Raw genomic sequence first — 27,915 nt, forward strand, 5'->3', positions numbered from 1 at the left:
ACATCTCTGGCGTGCTCAGATGTGCACTACATCTCTGGCGTGCTCAGATGTGCACTACGTCTCTGGTGTGCTCAGATGTGCGCTACATCTCTGGTGTGCTCAGATGTGCACTACGTCTCTGGTGTGCTCAGATGTGCACTACATCTCTAGTGCGCTCAGATGTGCGCTACATCTCTGGTGTGCTCAGATGTGCACTACGTCTCTAGTGCGCTCAGATGTCTGCAGAAATTTAAGGTGAAGACAAAGTTGTTTGCACTGTTGCTTGCTACATGTGCTTGGCCTCAGAATAGTTCATTTGTAATCGTGGGCAGTGGGAGGGAATGAGGCATTGCTCTTCACAGAGATGTATTTCAGCAGCAATCACTAACAATCAAGTTTAATTTTTATGGAGGATTATAAAGATGGGAAAGCTGCTTACCCCTTTTTCTTCTACAAAGGGTAAAAACTGCTGCCATGCAGTTGACTTCCTGTGGATCGACAGGAATCCTGTGGATTTTCATAGTTGGCAACACGGTGGTACTTATTAGCCTGCTGTGGTTCAGCTCCAAATCAATTCTCCTCTTGCTTTCATTATTTCTGGTGTTCTATAGTAGCGACAGATAAGTGAGACACGTGGGTGGTGGCCAATTGATAGGGTATTATCGAGTAGTCATGGGAGCAGTATATTTGGGAGTACAGATGCAGGTAATAGTAGTCTTTGGAGCCTCGTTTTGTTTTGGGCCTGAAGCGTACGGTGGGAATTAGTTTACAGCAAACCAGACTGCACAGCAGTGTGCAGCTTCTCACAGTTACTCAGTGCGTTGGTGTTTCATCTGATTCATGGTTGTGATGCTCTGTCATGAGGAAATGCCCAAATGAGTTCTGTTCTGTGCAGGTGGTAGCTTCACTTTCTTGCACATACTGTCTCTTTCTTTCTTCTCAGGTGGCATCACAACTGGTACAGTATTGTTTTGCAGTAGCCAGGCCTTTTTTACTGTTTTGTTGCTCCTTTTGTTTGCTGGACAGGTGGATTATATGTGTGTGTGTATCAAGACTCTAGACTGTGTGGGAGTCTTGTTTGTTGAGTAATAACTGATTTTATTTTAACTGTCTGTAGCCTCTGAAAGGTTTACCAGCAATTTAAAACTGCTGTTCTGATAATCATAACTTACCAGAAAAGGTATTTTGTTTCCAGGACACCTTGTCTTTTTTGCTGACTGGGCTTTTGGAGTTTGCTCCTACCTGTGGGCCAGGGGAGAAAAGAGCAGTCTTTCTTCAGAGGTGTTGGAGTGCTTTGCCCATCCCTGATGCTGAAAACACCTTCTTTAGGTAAAAAAAAACCCCAAACAAAACATACTGAGTGAAAGAGTGGGAGAAATGGCTTTACTTGGAAGTATGAGACACCTCAGAAGCAGTTTAATTGGCTTGTCTACTGTTAAATGTGTTTATAACGAGTGACACATAAATAGAAACTTGTTCTGCAATTTGGCAAGGCAAAGGCACAGGAGTGCAGGCAAAGTGAGCAGGCTGTTCATGGGGGTACCCCATGTACATCCTCTGTCCCTTCCCAAACTTGCTTGCAAGCAGAAGAACCACTTGGGCTAACATTCTGTCCAGAAAAGTGGAGCCTGTGGGTGGGCCCCTTGAAATGGAACATATCAACTGAATCTGTTCAGGTTTGATAAACTATGAACGGCTCTTAAGCACAGCCATAGAGCAGAAAGCATCTGAAAAGGCAGAAGGTAGTACTGCAGATCTCATGTATGTATGTTTCCTACGGATGCAACTTCTTCTCCTGGCAGATATAAACAGTTTGTAGCGTGATAACTAGCTACTACTGTGTTTACAGGCAGTATCAAGTTTAATGCAATTTTTTTGTGAGCCCTTAAATTCTGGGACTACAAATAAATTTGTTGGAACAAGTCATTCTTTGTTTCTCAAAGAGCTTTGGCAGTGATGTCAGTGGTTCTTTTTCTAATCATTTCTGAGACCATCCTAGTTAAAACATCTAAATTAGTGCATCCTTCAAGTGCTTTGCATAATCTCATCTTTGGATGCATGAGCTGCTCGATGGGTTTTTTGTTTGGGTTTTTTTGGGGGGTATTAAGGTTTTTTGGGGGGTTATATTTCTTTTTCAGAGCCTTAGATACCCAGTTGTCTGGTTTTGTGAGCAATGGCCTTTAAACCGTCAGGTGTAATAAGAGTGCTATTTTTTACGCATCGACTTGTGACAGAATCTCTTTTAGTCTCTGCTCTGGGTTTTGGTTGTGAGGTTAAAACTGCAGATGAAAGAACTTAATTGCACACACAAGGAGCAGTGATGGTTGTCAGTGCACCTGGTCATCAGGCTGAGAAAAAACCCCAACAAATGTAAAACCTGTGTCTAATTAGGGAGCTAATCTGTATTCTTCAGAGTGGATCATCTCCTGCTATGCTGAGCAGTGAACCACAGATCTTTAAAACACTAAAAGGGGAGAGTATTAGGCCAGTGCATGGTACATTATTTGTAGTTTCTCAAGCGTGGATTAAGTGGTTTTATGAGGCAGGGCTCCTCTGGAGTCACTACAGGTTGTGGGAAGTAAGATTTTCATTTAGCTATAGTATGGCTTTGAAGGGTTCATAACCAGGTCCCTTGACAGGTCTAGCATGTATCTGTTACAGTACATCTAACAGCTGCTAGAGTTAATTTTTAGATGGATTAGCTCCTTGAACTGGTTTTGAACAGTGTGGTTCTCTTTATATAACCGCTAACTGAGGTGTTTTCTGATTACGAAGCTACAGCTGATGTGACATCGAGACATAACAGTAGTTTGCGTCGATTTTTGTCCCTGATGTGCTCTGAAAGCCTACGGATGTTTCGGTTTTGTCTCTTTAAAAGCACATTTTTGGATAGCGGCCCAAAGAAATATTCTTCTGAATTGAAATATTCAAGGAATTTTTTTTTCTGAATAAATTCTACTGTTGAGCAAAGTCTCCAGACTTATTTCCAACTTTGGCCTTATCTGAATAGTGATACTCCCTGGTTTTTCTCATATCCACCAGATGGGCAGTCAGGATAGGACTCCTTTTCATCCCCATGAGGTTGTCACCTGAGCTGTAGCGAGGGCCAAGTGATGGCAGTTTCTTAGGTTGTGTGCTGGAGGAGTTTTGTAGCACTGTGTGCATTCCTGTTTCAGTTCATGAGTGTGAGTTGAAAGTCTCATTTGCTGCTATGCAAGTGTCCCTGATATGCTGACCTAACAAGGAGTTAATGAAACTGGTCATTAGGAAACCTTGCATTAAGAGTGACTCAGTCATTAAGTGGTGGGTTTGAGAGAACTTAGTAATGTGCTGACATGGAAGGGGAACAACAGCATGTACTGCAAGGTGTGAGTTTATGACCTGCTTATCACTTCACTGGGGCTGACAGAACTTGTTCCCTAACTGTTGGAATTGACCTGTTTCGTTTCTTTCTTTCAGTGAGGACTCTGTAACCCACTCGCTGCCCAAGATGGTGAAGCTGGATATACACACGCTGGCTCATCATCTCAAGCAGGAACGGCTCTATGTAAACTCAGAAAAGCAGCTCATTCAGAGGCTCAATGCAGATGTATTGAAGACAGCCGAAAAGCTGTACCGCACAGCATGGATTTCCAAGCAGCAAAGGATTAACTTGGACAGACTGATTATAACAAGGTGACTTGGGGGGTGAGGGTGGTCCTGAGGAGAACGAGCTCCTAAGCTTCAGTGAAGCGCAGCAAATCCATCACATCATTCACACTTGGTATCTGAAGTCCTTTGCTGTACTAATCATAAAAGTAGTAAAGTTTTAAAGCAGATCTTAACCAGAGGATCTGACTCACCTGAAGCTTACTTGTTGGCTACTTAAGCTACCTTTTTCAATACGTGTTTGTTTCAATGCTGGTCATAGTTTATGGGAATGAACTCTCCTTATTCCTGAATCTGCAAATCATTTGTATTAACTATAGGTAAAGACATTATTCCTTGGTAGTAGTCTTGTTGATAGATCTACCATGGGGCATCTTTTATGAAGTTTGTTTGCTTAAGAGTTACTTAGACTGTTTCAATGTCTTTCTTTCCAGTGCTGAAGCTTCTCCTGCTGAATGTTGCCAGCATGCTAAAATCTTGGAGGACACACAGTTTGTGGATGGATATAAGCAGCTGGGATTTCAGGAGACTGCTTACGGAGAATTCCTAAACAGATTGAGAGAGAACCCTAGGCTTATTGCATCCTGTCTGGTTGCTGGAGAGAAGCTCAACCAGGACAACACGCAGAGTGTCATCCACACAGTCTTTACCTCCATTTATGGCAACTGCATCATGCAGGAGGATGAGAGCTACCTCCTCCAGGTCCTCCGTTACTTGATAGAGTTTGAACTGAAGGAAAGCGACAACCCCAGGCGGCTGCTGAGACGAGGCACTTGTGCCTTCAGCATCTTGTTCAAACTCTTCTCTGAAGGACTCTTTTCTGCAAAGCTTTTTCTTACTGCAACTTTACATGAGCCGATCATGCAGCTGCTGGTTGAAGATGAAGACCACTTGGAAACTGATCCAAACAAGTTAATTGAGAGATTCTCCCCGGTACAACAGGAAAAGTTATTTGGAGAGAAAGGCACAGAAAAGTTCAGGCAAAGAGTCCAAGAGATGGTTGACTCCAATGAGGCCAAGCTGGTGACCTTGGTGAACAAATTCATTGGCTATCTCAAACAAAACACTTACTGTTTTCCTCACAGCTTGCGATGGATTGTGTCACAAATGTACAAAACACTCTCATGTGTAGACAGGCTGGAGGTTGGGGAGGTCAGAGCAATGTGCACAGATCTCCTTCTAGCCTGTTTCATCTGTCCTGCAATTGTTAACCCAGAACAGTATGGGATCATTTCTGATGCTCCTATAAATGAGGTGGCAAGATTTAATCTGATGCAGGTATGTTTCACTTCAAAGTAGTCTTAAAAGAAAAAATACATGAGAAATATTCTTGGTCTTTTTTTTTTCCCGACTAGAACTGCTGTTACTACAGTAAAGGGAAAGGTACTGTCCCTCCTTCCTGTAATATGGATGCTAACAAAATATTTGCATTAGTCATTGCTGAAAAGGCATGTTCTAAAGTTTATCTTTTAGTTGAAAATATTGACTTAAAAAAAATGATAGTGTGTATTCCTTTGTCTCTTAGAAGAGTTGCAAATGGACCTTATAAAAGCTATTATAAGGGATGGAAGTTAAAGTGTAAAAGTGACTGTTAAGATGAATTCTGGCATGTGTGTAAATGCATATTGTGCTGTTCCGGCTAATACTAAGTCTTGTGCCAACTGTGAGCTTTGCTACAGCATCACAGTTGGCAACTCTTTAAAATGGAGAGTTGTTTTGCAGTTGGAGATTAATAAGGAATGTATTCTCTGAAACAAGGGTTAGCCCTCTTGCTATTTTTTTTCTCCTCCAACATATTCTTAGTAAAATATATGCAGCCTTTTAATAATCTCTTAGTTTAAGATGACCTAGATTCAACTCTCAATTCCGATGTGTTGTAAAAACAAAACATGCTTTGTTCCTGGGAAAGGGGGCAAGTAGGGATGCTCATAGCATACTGTGTGTGCAGATTTTCTTGTTAAATGCAATGACTGGGTTGGTTTTTTTTCTGAAGCTTCTTGCATTTTCTGTGTCCTGAAAGCCAGTGCAGGCCTCTGTCCGCTCAATCAGAAGTATTTCTTGGAGTCTTAAATGGTAAAAATATGTAGAATAGAGAAGTGTTTTCAGCTATTTTTTGTAATTGAGTCCATCATGATGTTGTTTTGAAATGCTTATTCTTCATGCTTCTCTTTCATTTCAGGTTGGGAGGCTTCTGCAGCAATTGGCCATGACGGGTTCAGAAGAGGGAGATCCACGTACGAAGAGCAACCTTGCTAAATTTGACAAAGTAAGAATGTAGACTGAAAAAGCTGACTCGTGTGTCTGCTTGGTCCTTCTGCAGTCCTTTTCAGACATTGCAAAGGACTTACTCAGTGTTTAACTTCCAAGTTACATGTACTGAAAAGCAGATTAAATCTTGCACAAAGCTGGGAACAAAACCTTGAGTACTAGAGTTAAAGGTCAGAGATTCTTGCTTTTACTCTGACATAATACTTATTAAAAGAAAACATAAAAAGGAAATTAAAGCTAGTTACCTTTGAAACTGAAATGCTGAATTACTGCCTGCAGCTTTCCTACTGCACCTAAAGAAAACACTCTGATCTGAAGACAACTTCTATATGAAATCTGGTTTAACACCAAGCAATTTGTTAGTGCAAGTAACTTCTGTTCCTTTTTTGTGTAGTTTTGCTTTGTTTTCCTCAGCTTTTCCTTTATCAGTATGAATCATCTGTAGCAATGCTGAAATTGACTTCATCAGAGGAACAGTGAAACTGATGAACTTTGATGTATTGTTGTATGTTTAAAAACCCGTTGATTTGCTTGTGTAACTTCCAGGGTTTTGGTAATTCTAATTGTTACACAGCATACGAAGTTGCACATACTTGTATTTATTATACAAGTAACATTCAATCAGGTTAGAAAGTGATATTATGTGTTGCTTCCTCGTTTCACTTTTAGTCTGTGCTTAACAGCTTCTTCAGAAAGGGGCAGTTAATTACCATAGAACAGTTTTAATTTTGTAAAAAAGTATATGAAGACACTTAAGTAACACTTTAGAATGCAGAAAAGGAACGAAGGAAGTGATGAAACTAATTGCATGCTTTCCTTGCTTACTCTTCTGTGATTTTAATGGTATATAGTACTTTATCCTAAGATTTTAAAAGTAGGAAGCAAAACTTCTACTGTTATGTAAAGTGCTTAACTCTTGTTGTAACTTATGTTCTTTCCAAACTCTAGTAAGTGGTCTCTCATTAGAAACTCTTTCTCCTCTTTGCAGAGCTGTGTTGCTGCTTTCCTGGATGTAGTTATTGATGGGCGTGCAGTTGAAACTCCCCCAATGTCTTCTGTTAACCTTCTGGAGGGGTTGAGCAGAACAGTGGTTTACATGACGTACAGCCAGCTAACTGCTCTGGTAATATCTTATGTTCTTAAGTAGTAGTATAAACCTGTCCCTGTACATTTACAGATAGGGTAAACAAGGATAATTTATGCTGCAGTTCTTAGTAATTGTAAATTTTCAGGTTGGCTTTATGCGGAATGTAATGTCAAGTGATCAGCTTAAGGAAGATCGGATGGCTTTGGAAAACTTGCTGGCAAACTTGCCCCAGAACAAACCAGGGAAAAGCAGTAGCCTTGAAATGACTCCGTATAACACCCCACAGCTTTCTCCTGCAACTACTCCAGCTAACAAGAAGAATCGATTACCAATAGGTAAGAAGAACAAGCAGGCTTCTTGCATGATCTGATACCTTGATGCATCTTCTGTGCCATTTCTTCAGTCACCTCTTGGGGCTACTCTTTGACTACACCTCCAGTTCCTGCTTTTTCTGTGTAGATGGTGAAGATTTTTCTTTTGCATAGAAAAGCCAGGTAACTTCCTTATTTTCTGGTGCCAGTACGGTGAGCTCCAGCACTCTGATTGAGCTTGGGAAAAACGCTGGAGTGCTAGTGCAATGATAATAAAGGGAAAGTTTGAAAATGGGAAGCAGATCTAGGAGGGAATATTGCTTAGGAAAGTGCTAAGGTCCAAGCAGTGACATTTAATTAGTGGGATAGAAGAAGTTTAAATCTTTTGTGTCTCAGAAGAGACCAAATGGGGAAGAGCATGAAAAAGTAAGAGCAGAACTTTCAGAATATATGCCAAGAAGATCAGCTTGCTTCTTTCTTCATTACATGCCTGGTTTTAACTCCAATTGTTAGTAAATTGTAATGCAGCTTTGCCTGTTGGGGTTTTGTCCTCTCTTTGAAGAGGATTCTGAGTCTTGAACTTGTCTATTCCAATAATATTTTCTCTTAAAATAGGAAGTGTGGTACTCATCTTCAGTGTATATTTATATGACTATGACCACATGGGATGTTTTTGTTTGTTTGAGGGATTTGGTGTTAGTGTGTAACAGGATGAAAATATGTAGAGCCCAATAAGAGGCAAAAACCTCACAAACCAACCCCCAAGCTAACCTATCCCATGTTGTTTTAACTCTGCTTCTGAATGGCTCTGGTCTTATGCCTACAAATTAGTGGCACAACAGCATTTATTTTATCGTATAAATTAGTTTTTGCTCAAAGTTTTTATTTGTTTTGTTTCATTTTAATGCTCTCGAAATCCAGGACAGCAGTTGGCAGCCATTACTGCCTGGGATACTTCTGCTACCAATCTTTCTGCTCATATAACTCTAGTAACCCCTTTTGGTGGGTAATGCCCTCTTTCTGTTCTTCTCTGTGAAATGTTTAGTTGTAACACGACTTGAGCATGCCTTTGGTTTACTTTGGCATTCAGTTGCTTTGCCAGATTTCTTTATTGATTTTTGTTTGAAACTCATTTAATATGTACATGTAAGTTTTAAAGACACTGTGAGTGCCTTTGTATGATAATCAAAATCTGGCTTGGACTTGTGCACACTTGCCTTGTTTTCCAGATCAAATAAAGAAATAACTGGTGCTATGCTGCCATACTTAGAAATCTTAATTCCATGTGGGTGTTTTTCCTTCCATGATGCCAAACATCAGAATATGAGGCTACATGAAAAGATTAAAAAAAAAGATGCAAAGCAATCAAAATAAAACATCTGTTAGAATACGATTTCCCTGCTTTTTAGAAAACTCCTAAATAAGTGAATTAGAGTTTTAAACCAGAAATGGAGACTTTTTTTGTTAGTTATAAACTTCTTAATTTTTTCATATAACTCATTAAAGATCTTTCTGTGATTGAAATATGCTGAACTTGTGTAGGCAAACAAGACATAGTATAACTCATTTCTCTAAGCTTTTATGTTGAAAGTTTGCTTTTTCACAGTGCAGTACTCTAAATTTAAGCACCAGTTCCATCTCACAAAGTTTAATAAGACTTTGCATTTTGTGAGTTTATTGAGTAATTCAAACCACTGTGGTTCTGTATTTCCATTGTGTTGTCTTTTTTACCTCCTTAAACAAGGGAAAGCTTTCTAGTGCTGATATTGAAAATATTTTCATAGCAACTCGTAGCAGAAGTAGATCAAATATGCTACTGGATCAGCATGGAGATCATGAAGGATCCTCCCAGGAGACTATCCCAGAAGTTCAGCCGGAAGAAGTGCTGGTGATTTCTCTGGGGACAGGTCCACAGATTACTCCAGGAATGATGTCAGAAAATGAGGTATGTAAAATCTGTCACATCTCGGATATTTTAAGAAGTACAGCCTCTGTGTTTTTTAATAGCAGAACAATGATGTTGTGATGCTATGTTTTGGTAATAAATCTGGAATGGGAATTAAAATCCTCCCTTTATTTTACTGAACTTGGGAGTTGTAGCTTTCTAATTTCCCTTTGTTAGGTGAATTTTTTTTCCTCACTTAGTATATCTGTAAGGTGTGAAAACCAATATGTAAACAGAGGAAAAATGAACCTGACAGATTTATCAAGAGGCTTTTGTCATCTAGTGTGCTTAAGAGCAAAGTCAGGCTACTGTTTCCGAGCCTGAAGAAACTGATTCAGTTACCTTTCTGCATGCTCTGTCCTTTGGATCAAGTGGCACAGGTGAATGACAGAACTGGAACACTGATCCCGACAGTTTTGGCAGCTCAGACTTGAAACGCACAGACCTAGCTTCTTGCGAGGGCGGAGCTGTGGTCACATTGCCAGGAATGCCTTCAGACTGTGCTGCTTAGGGTAAGGCTGGTTTTACAGCCTTTTATTTCCCCAGCTGTAGCACAGCTTCTGCTTTCATCTTTGCTGGCTTGCCTGGTAGTTCAGATTATCTCCCTTTGCAACCTGCTGAGCATCAGTTTCCATACTATATTAGTCTGCTGGGGCGAGGAAGGAGCTTGTGGCTCCATTATTATCAGGATTTGTCTTACATTCACATCATGGTTGCCTTATGTTCGCTCCAAGCTCTGACTTTGGAGATAGCTGTCTTTTTTCAAAGGGAATGTTATAAATCTAGTTGTGTCATTAACATTTAGGGAAACAAATGCAAAAATGCATGCCATGTTTTAAGGAATACTTGTTTCTTTTTCCTACTTTCCAGGTCTTAAATATGCAACTTGCAGATGGTGGACAAGGAGATGTCCCTGTTGATGAAAACAAACTCCATGGTAAACCTGATAAAACCTTGCGCTTTTCCCTCTGCAGTGATAATCTGGAAGGAATATCTGAAGGTGAAGGGCCACTTAAGTCTTCAAGTTGTTGTTTTCCTTAACTATAAAAGGAACTTCTGTTAAGCACAGCATGTCATCTTTGCCATTTTGAAGGCTGTGCTATTTTACCCTGAGAGCCTGTCTTTTCTCTTAGGCATTCAAATAAAGACGTATGGAGCTGAACTCTGCATTCAGTTATGCAAAGGCATAACCAAGTCTGAGAATTAGGAAGAACAAAACTAAGTGTATTTAGAAAGAGAAAACAGAGAGGGTTTTGGTTTGCTTTTTTTTGCTGCTGTTTTTTAAATGTAAGTGCAGTACTAATTATTAAGATAACTTAAGTTAGCTCTAAATTTAGATTTCTCAGACTTTATTTTTCATCATGTTTTAATAAGCTGTTACATATCTCAGAATAGTTTCTGGACTCTGGACAACTCCTTTATAGGAACATCAGACGCAGCAAAGCAGAGGTTTATTTCTGACATTGAAGAGGTTTGTACAGGTCATGCAGCATGCATTATATTGTGTAACTTCCATAATTTGGTTTTTGCTCTCTCTTCTCAAAATAAGGAAACAAATTAATGGCAAAGACTTCATTGACTTTTTAGTTACAGTTAAGTGATAGTAACAGTGAGATTCCAGCTGTTTCTGTAAATGTATTTGTAGATTATTATAATTAGTACTATACTAAACACGGGAAGTGTGTATCATGTTGCAGGTTAAGTGTCTGTAGAACCAGGATCAAGAGTAGAGCAAATGCACATGTAGTTCATCAATTCAGTATTTTATATTGGCACTGCTACTTCATTTCTTTTCATCTTTCCAGTTAATTGTGTCCTGGATTGTTCATACTGTATATTTAGGAACTGTTACTCAAATCAGACTTACAGTAAACTGCTGTTTTCACAGGTCCTTCCAATCGCTCCAACTCTGTGTCATCTTTGGATTTAGAAGGGGAATCTGTGTCGGAGCTTGGTGCGGGCCCCTCTGGGAGCAATGGTGTAGAAGCTCTGCAGCTGTTAGAGCATGAACAAGGCAGGTGCATGTTCTCTAATACAAGTGCCTGAGGTGCTGTAGATGCTAAAGCTGAAATTCTCTGGAAAAAGGTTGAAAATTTGACTAGTTTGGGAAGAAACAAGTGAAAGTTTTCCTGTGCAATCACTGTTGTGTATTTTTTTTTTTTCCCCCAAGAAATATTTCTTGTAGGCTGTTGTTAGGAAATTGCATGAGATTTTGAGGTCCTTTATAGGAAACTGCTTGTAAAGTTTTGCTTGATACCAGTTTTGCCTTTCAGGGAATAGAGTGATCTGAACTGGGATAATCTTAAAGCATCTGGATAGCTTCTTGTTTAATGTATGTTTGTCGAATGCTGAAAAATGTTGTCCAAAGAAGTTGTGGTGTCTCCAGCTTGGAGATAATCAAAACATAACTGGCAATGCTCATGAACAACCTGCTGTAATTGACCCTGTTTTGAGTGGAGGGTTTGGGCTCGAATGATCTCTGGAGGCCATAGCTGTTCTGTCAAAAGTTCTTCTTACAGGGATTCTATCAGTTTTGTCTGTCAGTTGGTTGATAGGTCACCATGTGTAGTGTAAAATGTTTCTTAAGTCTCAAATGGACTTAAAAACTGTTTCCAGGCAGCACCTCTTCAATAGTGCTTTACAGGCCCTACTTTAAAATGCTCTTATCTGACAGAATTAGAGGGTTGTTTGTTTTCCTATAATGTACTCTTACAGATTTTCAATGAGAAGTAACTGGAAAAACCTTTAACAAATTGAGCCCTTTTTGTTTTTACGCAGCCACAACTCAGGATAATCTTGATGACAAGCTCCGTAAATTTGAAATCCGTGACATGATGGGGTTGACTGATGACAGAGATATATCAGAAACCGTGAGTGAAACTTGGAGTACAGATGTCTTGGGAAGTGACTTCGATCCAAATATTGATGAAGATCGTCTGCAGGAAATAGCAGGTAACTTGGTGGTGTAGCTGGTATGTTAAAATGCTTCATGCTTGCTCTAAACTAGCGAAGCTGCAGAGCCCTCCTCCTCTTCCTCCTCCTCCCTTTTGAAATAGGTGTGTTTGCATTGACTAAACTGGAGGATTTTGTGTGCATGACCTGAATTGTATTTAGTTGCTTATTCCTATTTTTTCAATTTTGTTTTTCATGGTGATTTTATTAAGGACACCTAAAATGAATTCTTATTTTCTCTCTGATCAGAGCTGTCTTCAGGAAGCCTTTATCTAGCTATACGCTTCGGCTTTACTTTTGCAGGTGCAGCTGCAGAGAACATGCTAGGCAGCTTGCTGTGTTTACCAGGTTCAGGATCCGTGTTGCTTGATCCCTGCACAGGTTCAACCATATCAGAAACCACAAGTGAGGCATGGAGTGTGGAAGTATTACCAAGTGATTCAGGTCAGAATCGTGCAGTTTTTGCTTATTTCTTTAGCATGAATCAAGACTCTTCTAGAGGCATAGAGTGCCAAACAACAGCCTCTTCCTCTCTTTCTTTGAGAGATTATTGCCCTAGGCTTAAGTTAGTGTTTGTGAATGCTTCCCGTAGTAAAAGGACAATCTGTTCCTAGGCAGGGAGAAGATGGAAAGCATTGTGACAAGTAACTCACTGTTGCTTAAGAAGTTCTTTGGGGCCAAAAAGGGCGAGGGGGGATTGCAGAGCAGACTTCTGTTTGCTTTCCTTCTCTGTGACGTTAAGTAGGACTACCTAGGATCACAGTTTGCTTTGGTTAATGAAGATTTCACTGTATAGTGTTGTATCTAAGAAATACAATACTAAAATAAATAAAAACTACTTAGAATGCCTGTGCAGATAGAGCAGTGCTGTTTGTGCTGCATCCTGCTTTCTGTATAAAGGACTATAAGAAAACACTGAAGTAGTTGAGTTAGCTTAGAACTTAATGTACTAAACCAACACATACCCCTCTTCCTTCTTTATGTGAACATTAAGGGAGCATGGTATTGAGTAATGATACTTTTTCTCTCTACTCTTCATTGTCTCTCTTTGTAGAGGCCCCAGATTTAAAACAGGAGGAAAGACTACAAGAACTGGAAAGCTGTTCTGGGCTGGGCAGCACATCTGATGACACAGATGTAAGGGAGGTCAGTTCTCGACCCAGCACACCAGGCCTCAGCGTTGTATCAGGTGAGTTTACATGTTCTGTTAGGAAGTGATCAGCACCTGCTTTGCTGCACTTCAATTATACATCATTTCACTCAGAAGATAACTTCTTCCACTCATTCTGGAATTTTCAAAGCATCTTTGTTCATCTTACAGTAGAAAATAAAAAGGCAGCAGAGAGTCAAATACTCTGTGCTATAATAGCCATGGTTAGCTGTGGATTATGGATTTGGAAGAAACTCCTGACTTCCTTGCATTTGGTTATATTGTCACAACATTATTTTTATTTAAGTAAATCAGCATCTATCTACTTCACTTCCTTGGTTTCTGCAAAGCATTTAACAATTAAGTGTCTTTCTAATGCCCATTGTCAAAAGGTATTCATGACTATGTTAAAACAGCTGAAGTTGTACAGCAGAAAAAAACTTTATTTTAGGAGTGTAGAAATTCATTATGTCTCTAGATGCTGCTGTGAGTTAGGACTTGATTATGGCAGTGTTCACCAAACTTTTTAATAGCTTCAGGGTCTTTCTTCCTTTTTCTCTGAAAGACTATATTGGATGCTTCTTTTGTTATGTGTAAGGTATTAGTGCAACATCTGAAGATATTCCTAATAAGATTGAGGATCTCAGGTCTGAGTGCAGCTCTGACTTTGGGGGAAAAGATTCTGTGACAAGTCCTGACATGGATGAAACAGCTCATGGTAAGTTACCTATAAAGGAGAATTAGAATCTCTGGTAATTGAAGTCTCACAAATGTCATTTGTAGAATCCTCAAATTTTACAGTTTCTCCCAACTTCAAAGTTTTGGTGGCTAAGCTCAGTGCTTTCCTTATTTGCTAGCACCATGTTAGTCTGACAAGTTGATTCCAGTACTTTACAGTGGTAGAGCTTGAGTACTAGATCTAAGATCACCTTTTCCTAATTCGTTTTGATCACATTGACTGCCCTCTTGCATTTTGGAATTGGTCTGCTCTTCAAGATTTCCCTACTTTTTGTGATGGAATTCTTCAATCATTTCAGCATACTACAGCAATCTTTCCATATGAAAATGTCTTTAGAAATATTTTGCAGTACAGGTTTTTATAAACTTTTGCTGTGGAGGGCTGTTTTTCCAATGTCACTTATGTTGTAAGTGGTTCTTGGTACAGCATTAACTTCTGTGTTTCAGGAGCCAGTCAGTTGACATCTCCTCCTTCTCAGACAGATTCTTTGCTTGCACTGTTTGATCCTCTATCATCAAATGAAGGTGAGTTGTAAAGAATAAGCTTTTTTTAAAAAAAACAAGCATTTTCAGTGCTTCTGTATTAATACTAGCTAATTTGGAAGAATCTTAAAGAAAGGCATGCTTTCTTTTATGCTTATGACCACAGGTGTATCAGCTGTAGTAAGGCCTAAAGTACATTATGCAAGACCCTCTCATCCACCACCTGATCCCCCAATCTTGGAAGGAGCCATAGGAGGTAATGAGGCCCGATTACCAAACTTTGGGTCTCACTCTTTAATTCCAACTGATTTAGAAGCATTCAAGCAGAGGCATTCTTACCCAGAGAGGCTAGTCCGCAGTAGGAGTTCGGATATCGTATCATCAGTTCGGAGACCTATGAGTGATCCTGGGTGGAACAGACGTCCTGGAAATGAGGAGAGGGAGCTTCCTATGCCAGCCACCAACGCTGGAGCAGCTGGTCTGGTGGCTGCATCACAGTCATCATCATCATCTCCCAGTAAAGACTCCTCCAGGGGAGAGGTAAGGCTTCTATACATCTCTTTGGTTTTCTCTGTGCGTGCCCATTGTAATTATGCATCTAATGCCAGAAAGCTGTTATTAAAGGTGTATAGCCAAGGAAATACAGTGTACTTTTGTTATCTTGTAAATGTTGGCCAATAATGTTTTACAGGTTAAAGCTACAGATGTTCAGAGTGGCTTAAATGAATCTGGCTTCTCTCAACATACTGAATGAGCTTTACTTGGGTTGGTGGGACTTCAGAAATACAGATTTGTTGAAGTGGCTAAATTTGAAATACTGCAGCATCCTGAAAAGTAATTTTCTCCAACAAAAATAAGTGAAATCTAAGTTTCTTCATGTCTTTGGTTTAGCATTTATAGGCTGCCCTCTTCAGGAGGAACATTTCCAACTTCATCTGCTACAGCTTTTGTGCCCTACTGTAGTTCTGTTTTTACAGTCAATGTAGCAAAACCTGATGTGAAGGAGGAGTTTTGTCTTTGCACTTGATATAGTAAATGCTCAAATGTAGACTTTGCCCTTTTTACAGATTGAAGAGCGAAAAGACAGTGATGATGAGAAGTCTGACAGAAACAAACCCTGGTGGAGGAAACGTTTTGTGTCTGCTATGCCCAAAGGTAGGATCAAGTCCATCTGGTTTTGGTACTTTAGTAAGAGTGCACACTGCCTTTATGATGTCTTTAGTCACTTTTATGGAAAGTGCTTACAGTTTCACTTTGGAAAGCCAACCAAGCTGCCACAGACTTGTGACACAGTAAAGCTGTACTGTTTGACTTTGAGAAAGACAGGATTCATACTTATAAAATTGCAAGTGTTGCAGTAAAGATAGAATTACTGAAATACAAAGTATGCAGAATTTATAAAGAGGAGTGTAAGCTGAAACAAATTTGATTAGGCGTTGTGTTGTCGTAATCATTCAGTAACCTTGGAATCTTTATGTAAGACCAATCGTTTCATAGTTGTATGATATTAACTTTATTGCAGCTTCACTGAGAACTGGTCTTAATTTTCCACAGATGGTAACATGCTAGTTGAAGGATATTGATAAGTTAGGTTATCTCATGTAACATGGCATGAGTGGAAATTAGGCTTTGTGCTATTTGCAAAGTAAAGCTTGTTCAAGATAATACTTTCACGCTGTGAATGATATCAACTTGGGATGGAGCAATGTGTGTAATATTAGATATTCTACAGACTTCCAGTTAGAAAAGAACCACCATAATCCTTGAAGATTAACTTTCGATGATGTTACAGTATTTTAATACCATTTTGTTTGCTTTTCCGTTTGACAATGTGCTGTGTTTGCATCTTTTTCTTGAGCTTAGTAGTGGGAACCAGTTGCCAGAAAAGATTCATGTCATTATGAGCAATATTTGAGTTAGGACTATTAGCTAAACTGAAGTGTAAATATATATGTAAATAAAAATGGGAAGCTATCTCACTCCCTGGTGAGTCATTGCCTAGAGTGTATAGTACCTGGAAGGCAAAACTGTTTTGCCTGGTTCATGGTAGCATGTCTGTAAAGGTGTAACTTAACTACATATGATGACATCACAGTTCTGCTCCACCCTGTAGATAGACTCATGCTTTTATTGAAGTTTATTGCATGACAGACTTCTGCATTAGCCACTTTCTTAAAGTTTCTTTAATCTGGCCATTATCTCAGAATAGTCTTTGATAAAGTACCTTTCATTTTCAGCTCCTATTCCATTTAGAAAGAAAGAAAAACAAGAAAAAGACAAAGATGACATGGTGCCTGACAGATACTCAACACTTCAAGGTATGAGAATAATATCATCACAGTAAGTTTCTCTCGTAACATGCCCTCTAGAGTTCCAGAGTGCCCACCAGGTATCTATTTACAGAAAGATATAAACCATTGTAGTTAATGTTCACAACTGGTTTTCTGAATAAGACAATGAATAAAGACTTCTTGGCTTGAAGGCTGCTTTTAAACTGTCATGCTTCTGTCAATATCTGTAGTACTGGATTCTTGACTACAGTCTTCACTTTCCCTCCCACACCCTCTCATTACAAAGCTCATGTCCTTATCATAGCTGAGCTGTAAGGACAGTTGCAGACACATTCCTGTAATAGTTACTTAAGTGCCAAAATAAACCTGATTTGAACCTGGGTGTTTAGCTTTCAGTTTGCCTAAGTATTTCTAGAAGTCTTCAAATATATGAGAACTATTTATGTATGTGGTATAAATATGCTAAGGATCTGGCTTTATTTGTTCTCTTTCATTTTACTTTTTCCTGCTTTTGCTTCAGACTTTATAAATGTATTTGACTTGTGGCTAGATGAAGACAAGCAGTTATTTGTTTCATGTGGCTAAACCAGAGTGCAAATGTGTAGGTCTAAATATTTGTATTTGCTTTCAGTTGGCACACACTACAAGGCTAACTCCTGTTGTTTTTAATGGTGTTTTCAGATGATCCCAGCCCAAGGCTCAGTGCACAGGCACAAGCTGCAGAGGACATTTTGGACAAATACAGGAATGCAATCAAGAGAACCAGTCCTAGTGAAGGAGCAATAGTAAACTATGACAGTGCAGGTGAGAACCTGGCTTTCATAATCAGCACTGACATAGTTTCTCCTCCTTAAAGATAAAAACACTTCAGCATTCTAGACCAGTGTTAGTACTAACAGCTGAACAATATGAACTCTAAAGCAGGAACATTTTGTCAATTAATCTGAGACTGGGAATTAAATCAATATTCCCAAGGTCTTTCAAAACTTACTTATAGATTGTGTATTTTTAATATACTCTTTTCACTTATTCAGAACAATTTGTTTTATTTGCTGTCTCCATTCCCTCCCTGACCTTAGGATAACAAGAAGGAAATAGAGAATATTAGTCCAGTTTCTTCTTCTCACTCCTTGCTTCAAGTGTTACATTGGTTATTTTCATTTCCATAGAGGCTATTGGGGATGGTGAGAGCATGCATGACTCTCCACGTGATGAGGCTTTGCAAAACATGTCTGCAGATGATCTCCCAGACTCTGCAAGTCAAGTAGCACAGCCACAAAGTTCTGCTTTCTCCTACAGGTAAATACATTTGCAGGTTTAATCTTACCCACCTAATAGAGTTAAGAGCTGAAGCCATGTGATTGTTTTCCAGAACAATAATAATGTGGATCAATTGTAAACCTTCACGCACTTTAAGCATCTCATATCATAGTATCTCATGGTATTTCGTATTTCCACAAGTAAAGGGGGTGTATTCTAACCTGAGACAATGGAGCAGGTCAGTGTTTAGGAAGATTTCTCTGAAACTGTTCTAGGTGCTATATTAAAAGAACTGATATTCTGAAGTCTTGGAAACATTGCTATATTAAAATAAATGATAAATAACTTTAATAAATAAATAACTAATGAATAACTAAATAACTAATAACTAAATAATTAATAACTAAATAACGATTTAATAACTAAATAAATGATAAATAACTAAAATAAAATGATAAATAACTTTTAGGCAGTACGTAAGAAATAGAAACAGACAAAAAAGTAAAGACTGCTTATTGAAGAAGCAGACCTTGCAGCAGCTTTGTTAAGAAAATATTTTTCCTCTTTAAGGGATGCAAAGAAGAAACTGAGATTGGCTCTTTGTTCAGCAGATTCCGTTGCCTTCCCGATGCTGACGCATTCAACAAGGAACGGTCTGCCAGACCACACAGACCCTGAAGGTAAATGTTCTTCATACGTCCAGATATTTTTGTACTGTATGTGTCTTTTCCCCATCTAATGGCATCTGTACTGCACTGTTTATGGTACCTTCTGTTTGGCATAGATGCAGTAGCCATAACCTGCCTTTTGCCCCCAAATACTATTAGAGTAACTTGTTTGGTTTACTGAGTCTTTACATTGACATAGTATGTGTTTTGTTTCATCCCTCTATTCATGCTAGGTTTATTTGCAAACAGGTGAATTTGTCACTTTTTCTGGTCCTCTTCAGGTTTCAGAATGGTTCTAAGTACTAAATAAGACAAAGATATGAAAACTTACCCCTTGATATCTCGTAAATTCAAAACCACTTATTAATTTGATCTTAAAATAACATTTATTGCCTGATGTAGAGACACTTTATTTTAAACTTACATGTTTCCCATATTAAAAAAGTTGTATTTTCATCATGCCTACATTTCTTTTCCTTAATAAATTTCTGTTGTTCTTTATTAGATAATGAAATTGTGTGCTTCTTGAAAGTTCAGCTAGCTGAAGCTATTAACCTCCAAGACAAGAACTTGATGGCCCAGTTGCAGGAGACTATGCGATGTGTAAGCCGCTTTGATAACAGGACCTGTCGAAAGCTGCTGGCATCTATTGCAGAAGACTATAGGTAGTTTGTTCATTATCTTATTATTATTAGGTTTCCAAATGCATATATTCACTAGCAGATTGGGAAGACCCCTTGTGGTTTAAATTGTGTTTTATCAAATCAGGCCTTCCTACAATATGATGAAATTGCCTCAGCTATCTGCAAAGGGCTTAAAAACCCTTGGACTTTAAGTCAGTCCAGATAGTAATGAACTCAGGTTAAATCAATCTGTGGGTAATGTTCAGCTCTAGCACATAGGAGATTCTGTTTGGAAGTTCCTTTGGTCTAGCAATCTGGAGTGCTGCAGGGGCAGTGAATTCAGGCAGAGAAATCTCTGTAAGGTGGAACTTCCTAATTCAGGCTTTAGCTTTGTTTTAAAAACAACAGTTTGAAGCTTCCTCTTGCAGTACAACTCAACAGTTTGTAAAGCTATTAGCCTCTATCTTTTTTATGAATCTGATGTAGAAAACTCTCTGTTTTAGGAAAAGAGCTCCATATATCGCTTATTTGACTCGATGTCGCCAAGGGCTGCAAACGACACAAGCGCACTTGGAAAGGCTCTTGCAAAGAGTTCTGCGAGATAAAGAAGTGGCCAACAGATACTTCACTACAGTATGTGTGAGGTTGCTGCTAGAGAGCAAAGAAAAGAAAATAAGGGAGTTTATTCAAGGTAAGATTTACTGCAGACAGTGGAGTGTTTATATTCCTTTACTCCATATTTAGGTGCTGGCTCGGGTTAATGTTTTAAAATACAACTTCTGATCTGAGGAGCAGATTCCTACAGCAGTTTTCATTTTAGCTGGTGAATGAACAGCTCAGATTACTGAGAGTTAACAGTATGTTGTGGCAGTTAAGGCATGGTAACTGGCTGCATGTTTCACAGACTAAGAGGATAAAGGTAATCTGACCTCACTTGGTCCAAGTCATAACTTCTATGCTAAATCATGTTACCTGACCCATGGAAGAAACATAAATACTATTAATTAGTTTAGACCTACTGTTTAATGATAAATTAAGTTGCAGCATTCAGTCCTTAGTACAGAACCTGTGGTTGCCTCTTAGAAAATACAGAGAACAGTAGTAGTATGAATCAAAGATTCAAAAATATCAGATCATAAGGGATAGTGGCACCAGGAAGACAAGTCCCTCAAAACAGGGTGATTTAAAACAGTTTCTATGATCTCTATGCACATATGGGGCTTAATGAAGTACATAAGAAATTTGGAGTCAGTTCTTGCTCCTGGAGCATATAGTGCTGCATGCTAAATGTGCCTGAATAGGCTGGAATTAATATGAGAATTCACATAGACTGGGATGAAAGTTCTAATAGTAAGATTCAGTGACCCTGAAAGGAGTTAAAGCCCTTTCATTGGATAAAAAGGAGACAGCTATTTCTGGATGATCTAAAAGAGAAATTGGCAACTGTAGTGTTTAGGCTGCTGGCAGATATGAGTGGCAGTTGTCTTCTGTTGCAGAGTGCTATAAATATGAAGCCAATGAATGGCCAGTTAGGAGCCAGAATGGACCATCCCATTTGGCCATGCTGCATTAACTTGGCTCCATTCCCCATTCTGTATTTTGTAGATAAATACGAATGTTGTAACTATGTATACTTAATAAAGGTAGGGGTAGGAAATGGTACCCATAGGTTTTCTTGATATCTTCCCCCTCAGCATCTGACAACTTTGCATGTGCTGGTTCCTACCAAGGCACTGTTGTAGTGATTGTTCTGGGTGTTATCTCTGTGGGTGGCTGGAAAGAAGGCATAAGAACTGGTACTGCAGAGGAAGTGATTAACACAGTATCAAGTAGAGTATTTTGACCATATGCTTTGCTAAATGTGTTCTGTATGCTTTTTCTTTAATTCCTCCATTTATTTCAAGTGTTTCTGCTTGTACTTCCCTGGGTGTGGGTAAAACAGAGCTTCAGTGCTGCCTGAAAAGAAATCTGAAGTAGGTTCTGGGCTCTTCTTTCCAGAGAAACCTATCAGAAATAATGGGGGTTTTAGTTAACAGAATGTTCTCTTTTTCCTTTATATCAGATTTTCAGAAACTCACAGCAGCAGATGATAAAACAGCCCAAGTTGAGGATTTTCTCCAGTTCTTGTATGGGGCTATGGCTCAGGATGCCATATGGCAGAATGCCAGTGAAGAACAGCTTCAGGATGCACAATTAGCTATAGAACGCAGCGTGATGAATCGTATTTTCAAGCTTGCATTCTATCCTAATCAGGATGGAGATATTTTGCGTGACCAGTAAGTTAATGTCATTTCAAGTACCTGGTTTCTCTTCTGCAGTTGGGGCAGATGGAAGCTCTGCAGTCTTCATGTGACAGGCTTGACAAAGTCAGCCATGCTGTACAAGTTTGTGGTTTCTTTCAGGAAGTGTTGTAAAAGAACAAGGAAGTGCTTTAGCATCATATTCAAAAGTTTGTGTTGGCAACACACTGCTAGAATAAAATTGTAAATGTAATGACTTGGGATACAGACTTTCAGATCTGCCAGTGTGTGTGCTGAGAGTGATCAAAATCTGTGTCAGAACTCCTTCTCTTTTTCTGTTTTGGTACAGTATTTTCCATGCATTTGGGGTTTCTGTGGTTTAGAACGTATGCTGTTTGAAAGCTCTGTTGGCCTGGATGGTAAAGTTGTCTGCATCTCATATTGACCTAGTGTCCATTGGCTGCAGGACCATCACGGTTATGTGCATTCCTCAAGATCTCTCTTGTAGTATCTTAAAAGTCTTTGGAAACCCCACGGGACTGCTGGCTGGCTGCTGCTTAAGTTTCACTCTTTGCTTTTTGTGTTTGTTTTCAGGGTCCTTCACGAGCACATACAGAGGTTATCTAAAGTAGTGACTGCAAACCACAAAGCACTTCAGATACCTGAGGTAACTCCTTTCTTTCACTTTTGTGTGTGTGCTGGCGTGCTCGGTTTTGGTTGTGGTTGGGATGGGGAAAGGGTTGTTTTGTTTTACACTTGGAAGTGTTGTGTTTCTGTCTGTGACAGCTGAAATATCATGCTGGAAAAACGTGCTGTGCCCATACATTGGTATCTTCCTTTGGCTGATACTTCCAAATTAATTTATTTCTGATTTTGCCACCTCTGTCCTGACTGTAAGATTTAAGAACCGCACAAGATGCCGTAACTTCCTGATAATTGACTTCAAAAGACAAGATTTGAATCCTTTATGTTTCCTATCTGATTCATATGCCATAGCTGTGGTTTACAGCTGTCAAGTTAACTTTCTGAGCTAGCCAGAATTAATGGAACCTTGCAGATCTGTGAATTTGCCCAATGCTTTCACTTTTCTCATGGCTAATAGGATAAGTAAAAGCAGGTTGGTAGGCTTAAGAAGTCTATCAGAGGTTGGATGTTTGCAGCTGTCCTACTTCTCAATTCAGCTCTTGAACTGTATGACTCAAAACAGTGCATGTTCATAAAGCTGCTATACAGAAGGCTGAGACATACAGCTCTACCTTCCTTTGAAACAGGGCACTGGAGAAGTCACAAAGAAGCACAGGCTAATTGTGTTAGTTGCACATAGAGTGCTGTCTCCTTGTAGTTTTTATTTAGCACAGCAGGAAACCACCTTCATTGTGAGTGTAATGGAACCATCTTGCTTTAAAGCTTACCGTTTCTCAGGGGCCTTGCTCCTGCCTGCTATTCTCTGGTACATCAGACCCTCTGTGGCGCACAGTAGTAGCTTGGACAAACAAGAACTGGCAGCATGTTGTTTTTTTTTCCTAGGTATATCTCCGGGAGGCACCATGGCCATCTGCACAGTCTGAAATCCGCACAATAAGCGCTTACAAAACCCCTCGAGACAAAGTACAGTGTATCCTGCGTATGTGTTCAACCATCATGAACCTGCTTAGTCTGGCAAATGAAGATTCAGTACCTGGAGCAGATGATTTTGTTCCTGTTCTGGTCTTTGTTCTCATAAAGGTGAGTTCTTTTGCAAAGATCACAAATCCCAGCTAATTCTTGTAATAAACAAGCAAATTTTGGGAAGAAAAATAATGCTTTTGGGTAACTGGAAGCATGCTAGATTCAAACCCAGATCCAATTCAGTAGGTTTAAACAGAAACATCAGAAATACAGTCACAATTATGGTTTTTGAATCCAAACAAACTGCATTTGGAACCAAGGAAATTGGGCAGAGATGTGTGTGGAGTGAATTAGCGTGGTCATTTGTCATCTGCGTCTGCTTAATGCTGTCCTTTTTCAGGCCCAAGATCCACACTAGGACTGACTTGCATTATGTTGCTGGTCTTTTTTAACATGAGTTTTTGGAGAATGGTCTGTCATGTATAAGATGCTAAAGCAATAGGCTTTTCCACGTATTGGAATCCTTACTGGTTTTACAGATCCTGCTGGTGTTGCCCTTCTTTCTCCAGGCCTGCTAGTCATTTTTCCTTGTAGGAAAAAAACACTCCCTTCACCAAGTCTGATGCCTTCTGAATGTGTGAAATTGGGGTGGACTGGGCAAACAGTCACTACTCTACAGGCACACTTCATAATCATTTATTAGGAATATGTGAGGATCACTGCACAAATAGGATTGTATTTCTGTTCTGTATCTTGTAACATTTTATGTTTAGCTTTGCAAACAAGCTGTGAGTATCTTTTTCTTCTTTAACCCTCAGGCAAACCCACCTTGCTTGCTGTCCACTGTTCAGTACATTAGTAGTTTCTATGCCAACTGTTTATCTGGAGAGGAGTCGTACTGGTGGATGCAGTTCACAGCAGCAGTTGAATTCATTAAAACCATTGATGATCGCAAGTAACTCAAGCAGCACATGTATGGGCAGACTGTTAGCAGAAGAAGAGTCTATAAGAATGTACAACAGCTGCAAAAGCTGAAGAAGAGACTTTCCTTGTATAATATTGTACAGAATTGAGGCATTTTAAAACACACCTTTACTAATCAAATTAATTTAACAGATTTTTTCCCTCTTCTCTTTTGGTTGCATTTTTCTCCCCTATAGATACTGGCACTGCAAAAGGGACCACAGTTTTCAGGTATTTTGGAATCTCAAAACATGCAGAAAATTCTTCATGCTTTTCACACCACCCTTCTTTCTGAATTCTTGCTCACGTGAATAATTCACTTCATTTAATTTCTAATATAAAACTGAAACAAGAAGAATCAGGGCAACCACTTAGTATACTTTCTAGCTTAATACACCTTTTATTAATAAAACACCAGCCACTCTGAAGGTTTGTAGTAGCTGACATTAGTTCTCAATTGTATTTCACCAAAACTTAAAACCTGAGAGGACAGTGTAAATATTATATAACTATATTTAATGCATTGCAATTATCTTTGGACTCGTTATCCTTTGAATAAACAAGCAAAAGCCTCTCTGACCTCTAACAGGTTGTGACATACTGTGTTTTGGTAACGAAAGGACTTCCTCGAAAGGCTAAGATTAAAGAAAGGGCAAACTGAACTATTTATTAAAGTGTAATTAAGATTACTGAAATTTTAAAACTGGAATTTATAGTAGATGGGGCTTATTAGATAGCTGAACACTCTTTGGCTAGGGCATTAGGGTGTTACAAAGGTTTGGATATATAGAGGAGAGGAACTGTAAGTTACAATAGATAAGTCTAATATAAAAAAAGGAGAAATAAAATACCTTACTGTAATATTTTTTCTGAGCTATTGTGTATACTGTACAAACCCCAAACAGAGATCCTTAACAGAACCTTGGTCTGTAATATATATTTTGATTAGTGACATTAAATACATACGCCAGGGGGTTCAGTGAATGTTTTTACTAAATGTTCTTCGTGTTGTCTGCTATGCAGCAGTGCAAGTTTTACTGTTCATATAAACTATTTTAAACGATAACATTGTTCTTTATGAAACATATCATGACATCAGTTCAGGGTGTTTTATAGATTTCTCACCCCACTTTTCCCTTAAACTGACAAGTACCAAGTTAAAGAAGTTTTTATGCACACCACCATATGGATTTCTCCTGGGTGAAATGGTCTGAGTGATGGCCAGTGGTTGTTACCTGTACGTAAGCACTCGCTGTTCTTTTTTAGCTGGAATTACAGTGAAAAAGGACAGCGAGCATTTAACTCTTTCATGTCAGTATTATTTCTTGCTCTTTCCCGAGTGTTCATTGCACTTCTGACGGAGGGATGTGTTAAGGCTTGGTGTCTCTGAGTTCTGGAAAAACAAAACCTTTCTTGCATTCTTTTTGAAATAGGGTTTTTATTTTATATGTGTGTGCATTTGATGAGTAAAACCTGTAAGCAGCTAATACTTGGGGAAAGAATTTGGTTCATTGAAATGAGAGCAATTTCTGTCAAGTATCAAGTGCTTGATTTGGCTGTGCTACTCATTGAGGCATAATTAAAGCTACTTACTTTCTAGGACTCTAGTATGTAACTCAGCATAGCAGCATTTTTGCCAAACTAATCACAGGTGAGAGGGTGGGATGGTAACTTCTATTCATAGTCTTTCTCCTCTGTTTGAGACTTGGTTTGTGTGGAGGAGCAATACTCAGTAGAAACAAAATTCTTCTGATCTGCCTTACTGTGGTAACTCGGTCTGTGTAGCACTGCAATATTCCAGTTCTTTAGCCTTGATGGGGTTTTGGTGCTGAACACATAACTTGATATTGCAAGCACAGCCCTGACCAATAACACTCAGCAGCGAAGCACAAACATGCCCTTGAAGATAAGGACAGGTCATATCTAAAAGCAATATAAATTTATTGATATTGAAGTGTCCTGTAATATTTAGTTATTACTTGAATATCTGAGATGTTAAGACCGATGTGCTTGTAGTCCTGCAGCTTGGGTTTTAGCTGGGGAGAGTATTTGTACAATCCCTAAAGGAGGCACAAAGACACTTCAGTTGGTGATTACTCTGCACTCTGCTTCGGTTTGCAGACCTGGTTAGCAGGATTTGACCAGCACCATCAGATCCTTCAGATTCGCTCTCCTTTATGGAAGGGGCAAGAACCATTTCCTTCACAGGTTTTATCGCTTTGTTTTTCTATGTAGAACTGGAGTCTTTATTATTGTTTAGTTATTTTTAAACCAGTGAGTGTTAAAATGAGTCCCAGATGCGCTGAGAGTCTTCATAGCAAGATGGTCCTTTGCTTCTTTTTTCCAGCCTACTCTGAAAGTCCTTTATTAGAGTCTTGGTAGGTGTAGTTAGAGAATTAGACTTTCTGAAGAATTAAAACCCTTCCTCTAAGGTCCTCTTACTGTTTTCCCCTGGTGTCCCATAACGTTTTGCTTTAAAATGACAAATTACATGTCTAGGAAGTGATGTTGTTAGATTTTGGTGTGCAATAGTAAAGGTGAAAAGACAGTGCATAAAGGACCAAAAGTAACAGCACTGCTGCCAAGAGGTGCCAGCCAAGTATCTGTTGCTGTAAACTTGGTGCTTTCTGTTAATTAACCTACTTGAGCCACTGAAGGATGAATGGAACATTGTGGGGAGAGGGGAGGGGTCCTCAGTAGCAGGTTGCAGTCAAGACTCAGTCATTGACTTCAGCGCTGGCTGTTGGCATGTCAGGAGGAGCTGCCAAATTAACCAATGGCATGGCAATGCCTCTTAATATTACAGAGATGGTGTTTTCCTTTTTTGGGTAGAGGAGGGAAAGGAAAGGGCTGGGATTTTTCATCCCTAGGAGATTCCTTTTAGCTCCTAACCCTAAGGGAGACTTTTCTCTAAAGCTTTTTGAAATCCCCGTGCAGGAATATGGAAACGCGTGTGGCCTGTTGGGTATTTCAGTTTCAAACCTTTTGTGTTGAAGACCTTGTACTACCAAATGCTGAATGTAACTGCCATAAACTTCAGGAAAAAAAAGCCACGAACATGATCCTGTTTCCTGTTGGTGACTTTCTGGTGAGCACAGTGTTGGTTCGTAGCGCTTGGAAATGTGAGTGTTCCGTTGAGCCAGATCCTCAGAGAAGTTTGGGAACTCTCTGCTGTGTTAATGTTGATGGCACATGGGGAAGGGGAGCTATAACAGGAGCAGGGGGAGGCCAGCCTGTGCAGCAGCAGTGCCTCAGGCCACTGAAGCGTGTGCTTGGCATGAGCATAACCCATGTGGCCATGCTGTGGTGCAGAGCATGCAGCCTCCGGCTGGCAGCAAGGCAGGAGAGTGGGAGCATCAGGAAAGCAGTGGAGGATGAGGAGAAGAATCCTCTTGTTTGGGTAACATCTGACTTGGTTGAGCCTGTACTACTTGAGAATTAATCTCTGCTGAGTTAGTAGTGTGTGTTCTGTACCTTTTAATTGTGCTTTACCTCTATTTAAAAGCTTTGTACTGCCTCTCCTCTTTGAAACTGGTAAAGCCTTTATAAATCTAAATTAATGAGCTTGCACAGTCTTGTATACAGGAACCCCATCTTGTCTCTAACGTGATTATTAATGTATTATTCTGTAAAAACTGATTAAAAGGAGAGCAGTTTGACCGCCTGGGTTTCATGTTTCTGCCTTGTTCAGTGCAGCCAGC

General features: G+C 39.4%; 1 protein-coding gene across 5 annotated transcripts; it reads left to right on the plus strand.

Annotated features, from left to right (window-relative positions):
- Window positions 1–898: 898 nt before the first annotated feature.
- GAPVD1 (GTPase activating protein and VPS9 domains 1) lies at window positions 899–27,871 on the plus strand. Of its 5 annotated transcripts, none has more exons than XM_061352603.1 (27): window positions 899–1,308; window positions 3,439–3,654; window positions 4,062–4,905; window positions 5,807–5,893; window positions 6,884–7,018; window positions 7,128–7,317; window positions 8,215–8,295; window positions 9,078–9,238; window positions 10,109–10,238; window positions 11,127–11,252; window positions 12,017–12,190; window positions 12,572–12,634; window positions 13,245–13,379; window positions 13,939–14,058; window positions 14,526–14,603; window positions 14,728–15,101; window positions 15,629–15,716; window positions 16,799–16,879; window positions 17,534–17,656; window positions 18,022–18,151; window positions 18,683–18,792; window positions 19,286–19,445; window positions 19,907–20,094; window positions 21,466–21,679; window positions 22,238–22,310; window positions 23,171–23,368; window positions 24,070–27,871. In XM_061352603.1, the coding sequence occupies exons 2-27, from the start codon at window positions 3,470–3,472 to the stop codon at window positions 24,208–24,210; spliced, it is 4,389 nt and encodes a 1,462-aa protein (XP_061208587.1). In that variant the 5' UTR covers window positions 899–1,308; window positions 3,439–3,469; the 3' UTR covers window positions 24,211–27,871. The 5 variants fall into 5 exon arrangements, with proteins under 5 accessions (XP_061208587.1, XP_061208585.1, XP_061208586.1 ...); XM_061352601.1 differs by having other exon boundaries at window positions 900–1,308; window positions 12,494–12,634; XM_061352602.1 differs by having other exon boundaries at window positions 900–1,308; window positions 10,109–10,175; window positions 12,494–12,634.
- Window positions 27,872–27,915: the final 44 nt, after the last annotated feature.

The sequence above is a fragment of the Neopsephotus bourkii genome, unplaced genomic scaffold (assembly GCF_033783945.1).
Source record: "Neopsephotus bourkii isolate Nb327-2 ecotype Australia unplaced genomic scaffold, CSIRO-AGI_Nbou_v1 NB_659, whole genome shotgun sequence".
Lineage (NCBI taxonomy): Eukaryota > Metazoa > Chordata > Aves > Psittaciformes > Psittacidae > Neopsephotus > Neopsephotus bourkii.

What these genes read in the sequence shown, in the direction of transcription:
- GAPVD1 (XM_061352601.1), top strand. Translation starts at nt 3,470, where the DNA reads ATGGTGAAGCTGGATATACACACGCTGGCTCATCATCTCAAGCAGGAA. An exon ending in AACTCTAGTAACCCCTTTTG is followed by an intron (nt 8,296 to 9,077) that starts GTGGGTAATGCC and finishes ATATTTTCATAG; the next exon opens with CAACTCGTAGCAGAAGTAGA. An exon ending in AAGCACTTCAGATACCTGAG is followed by an intron (nt 22,311 to 23,170) that starts GTAACTCCTTTC and finishes TTTTTTTCCTAG; the next exon opens with GTATATCTCCGGGAGGCACC.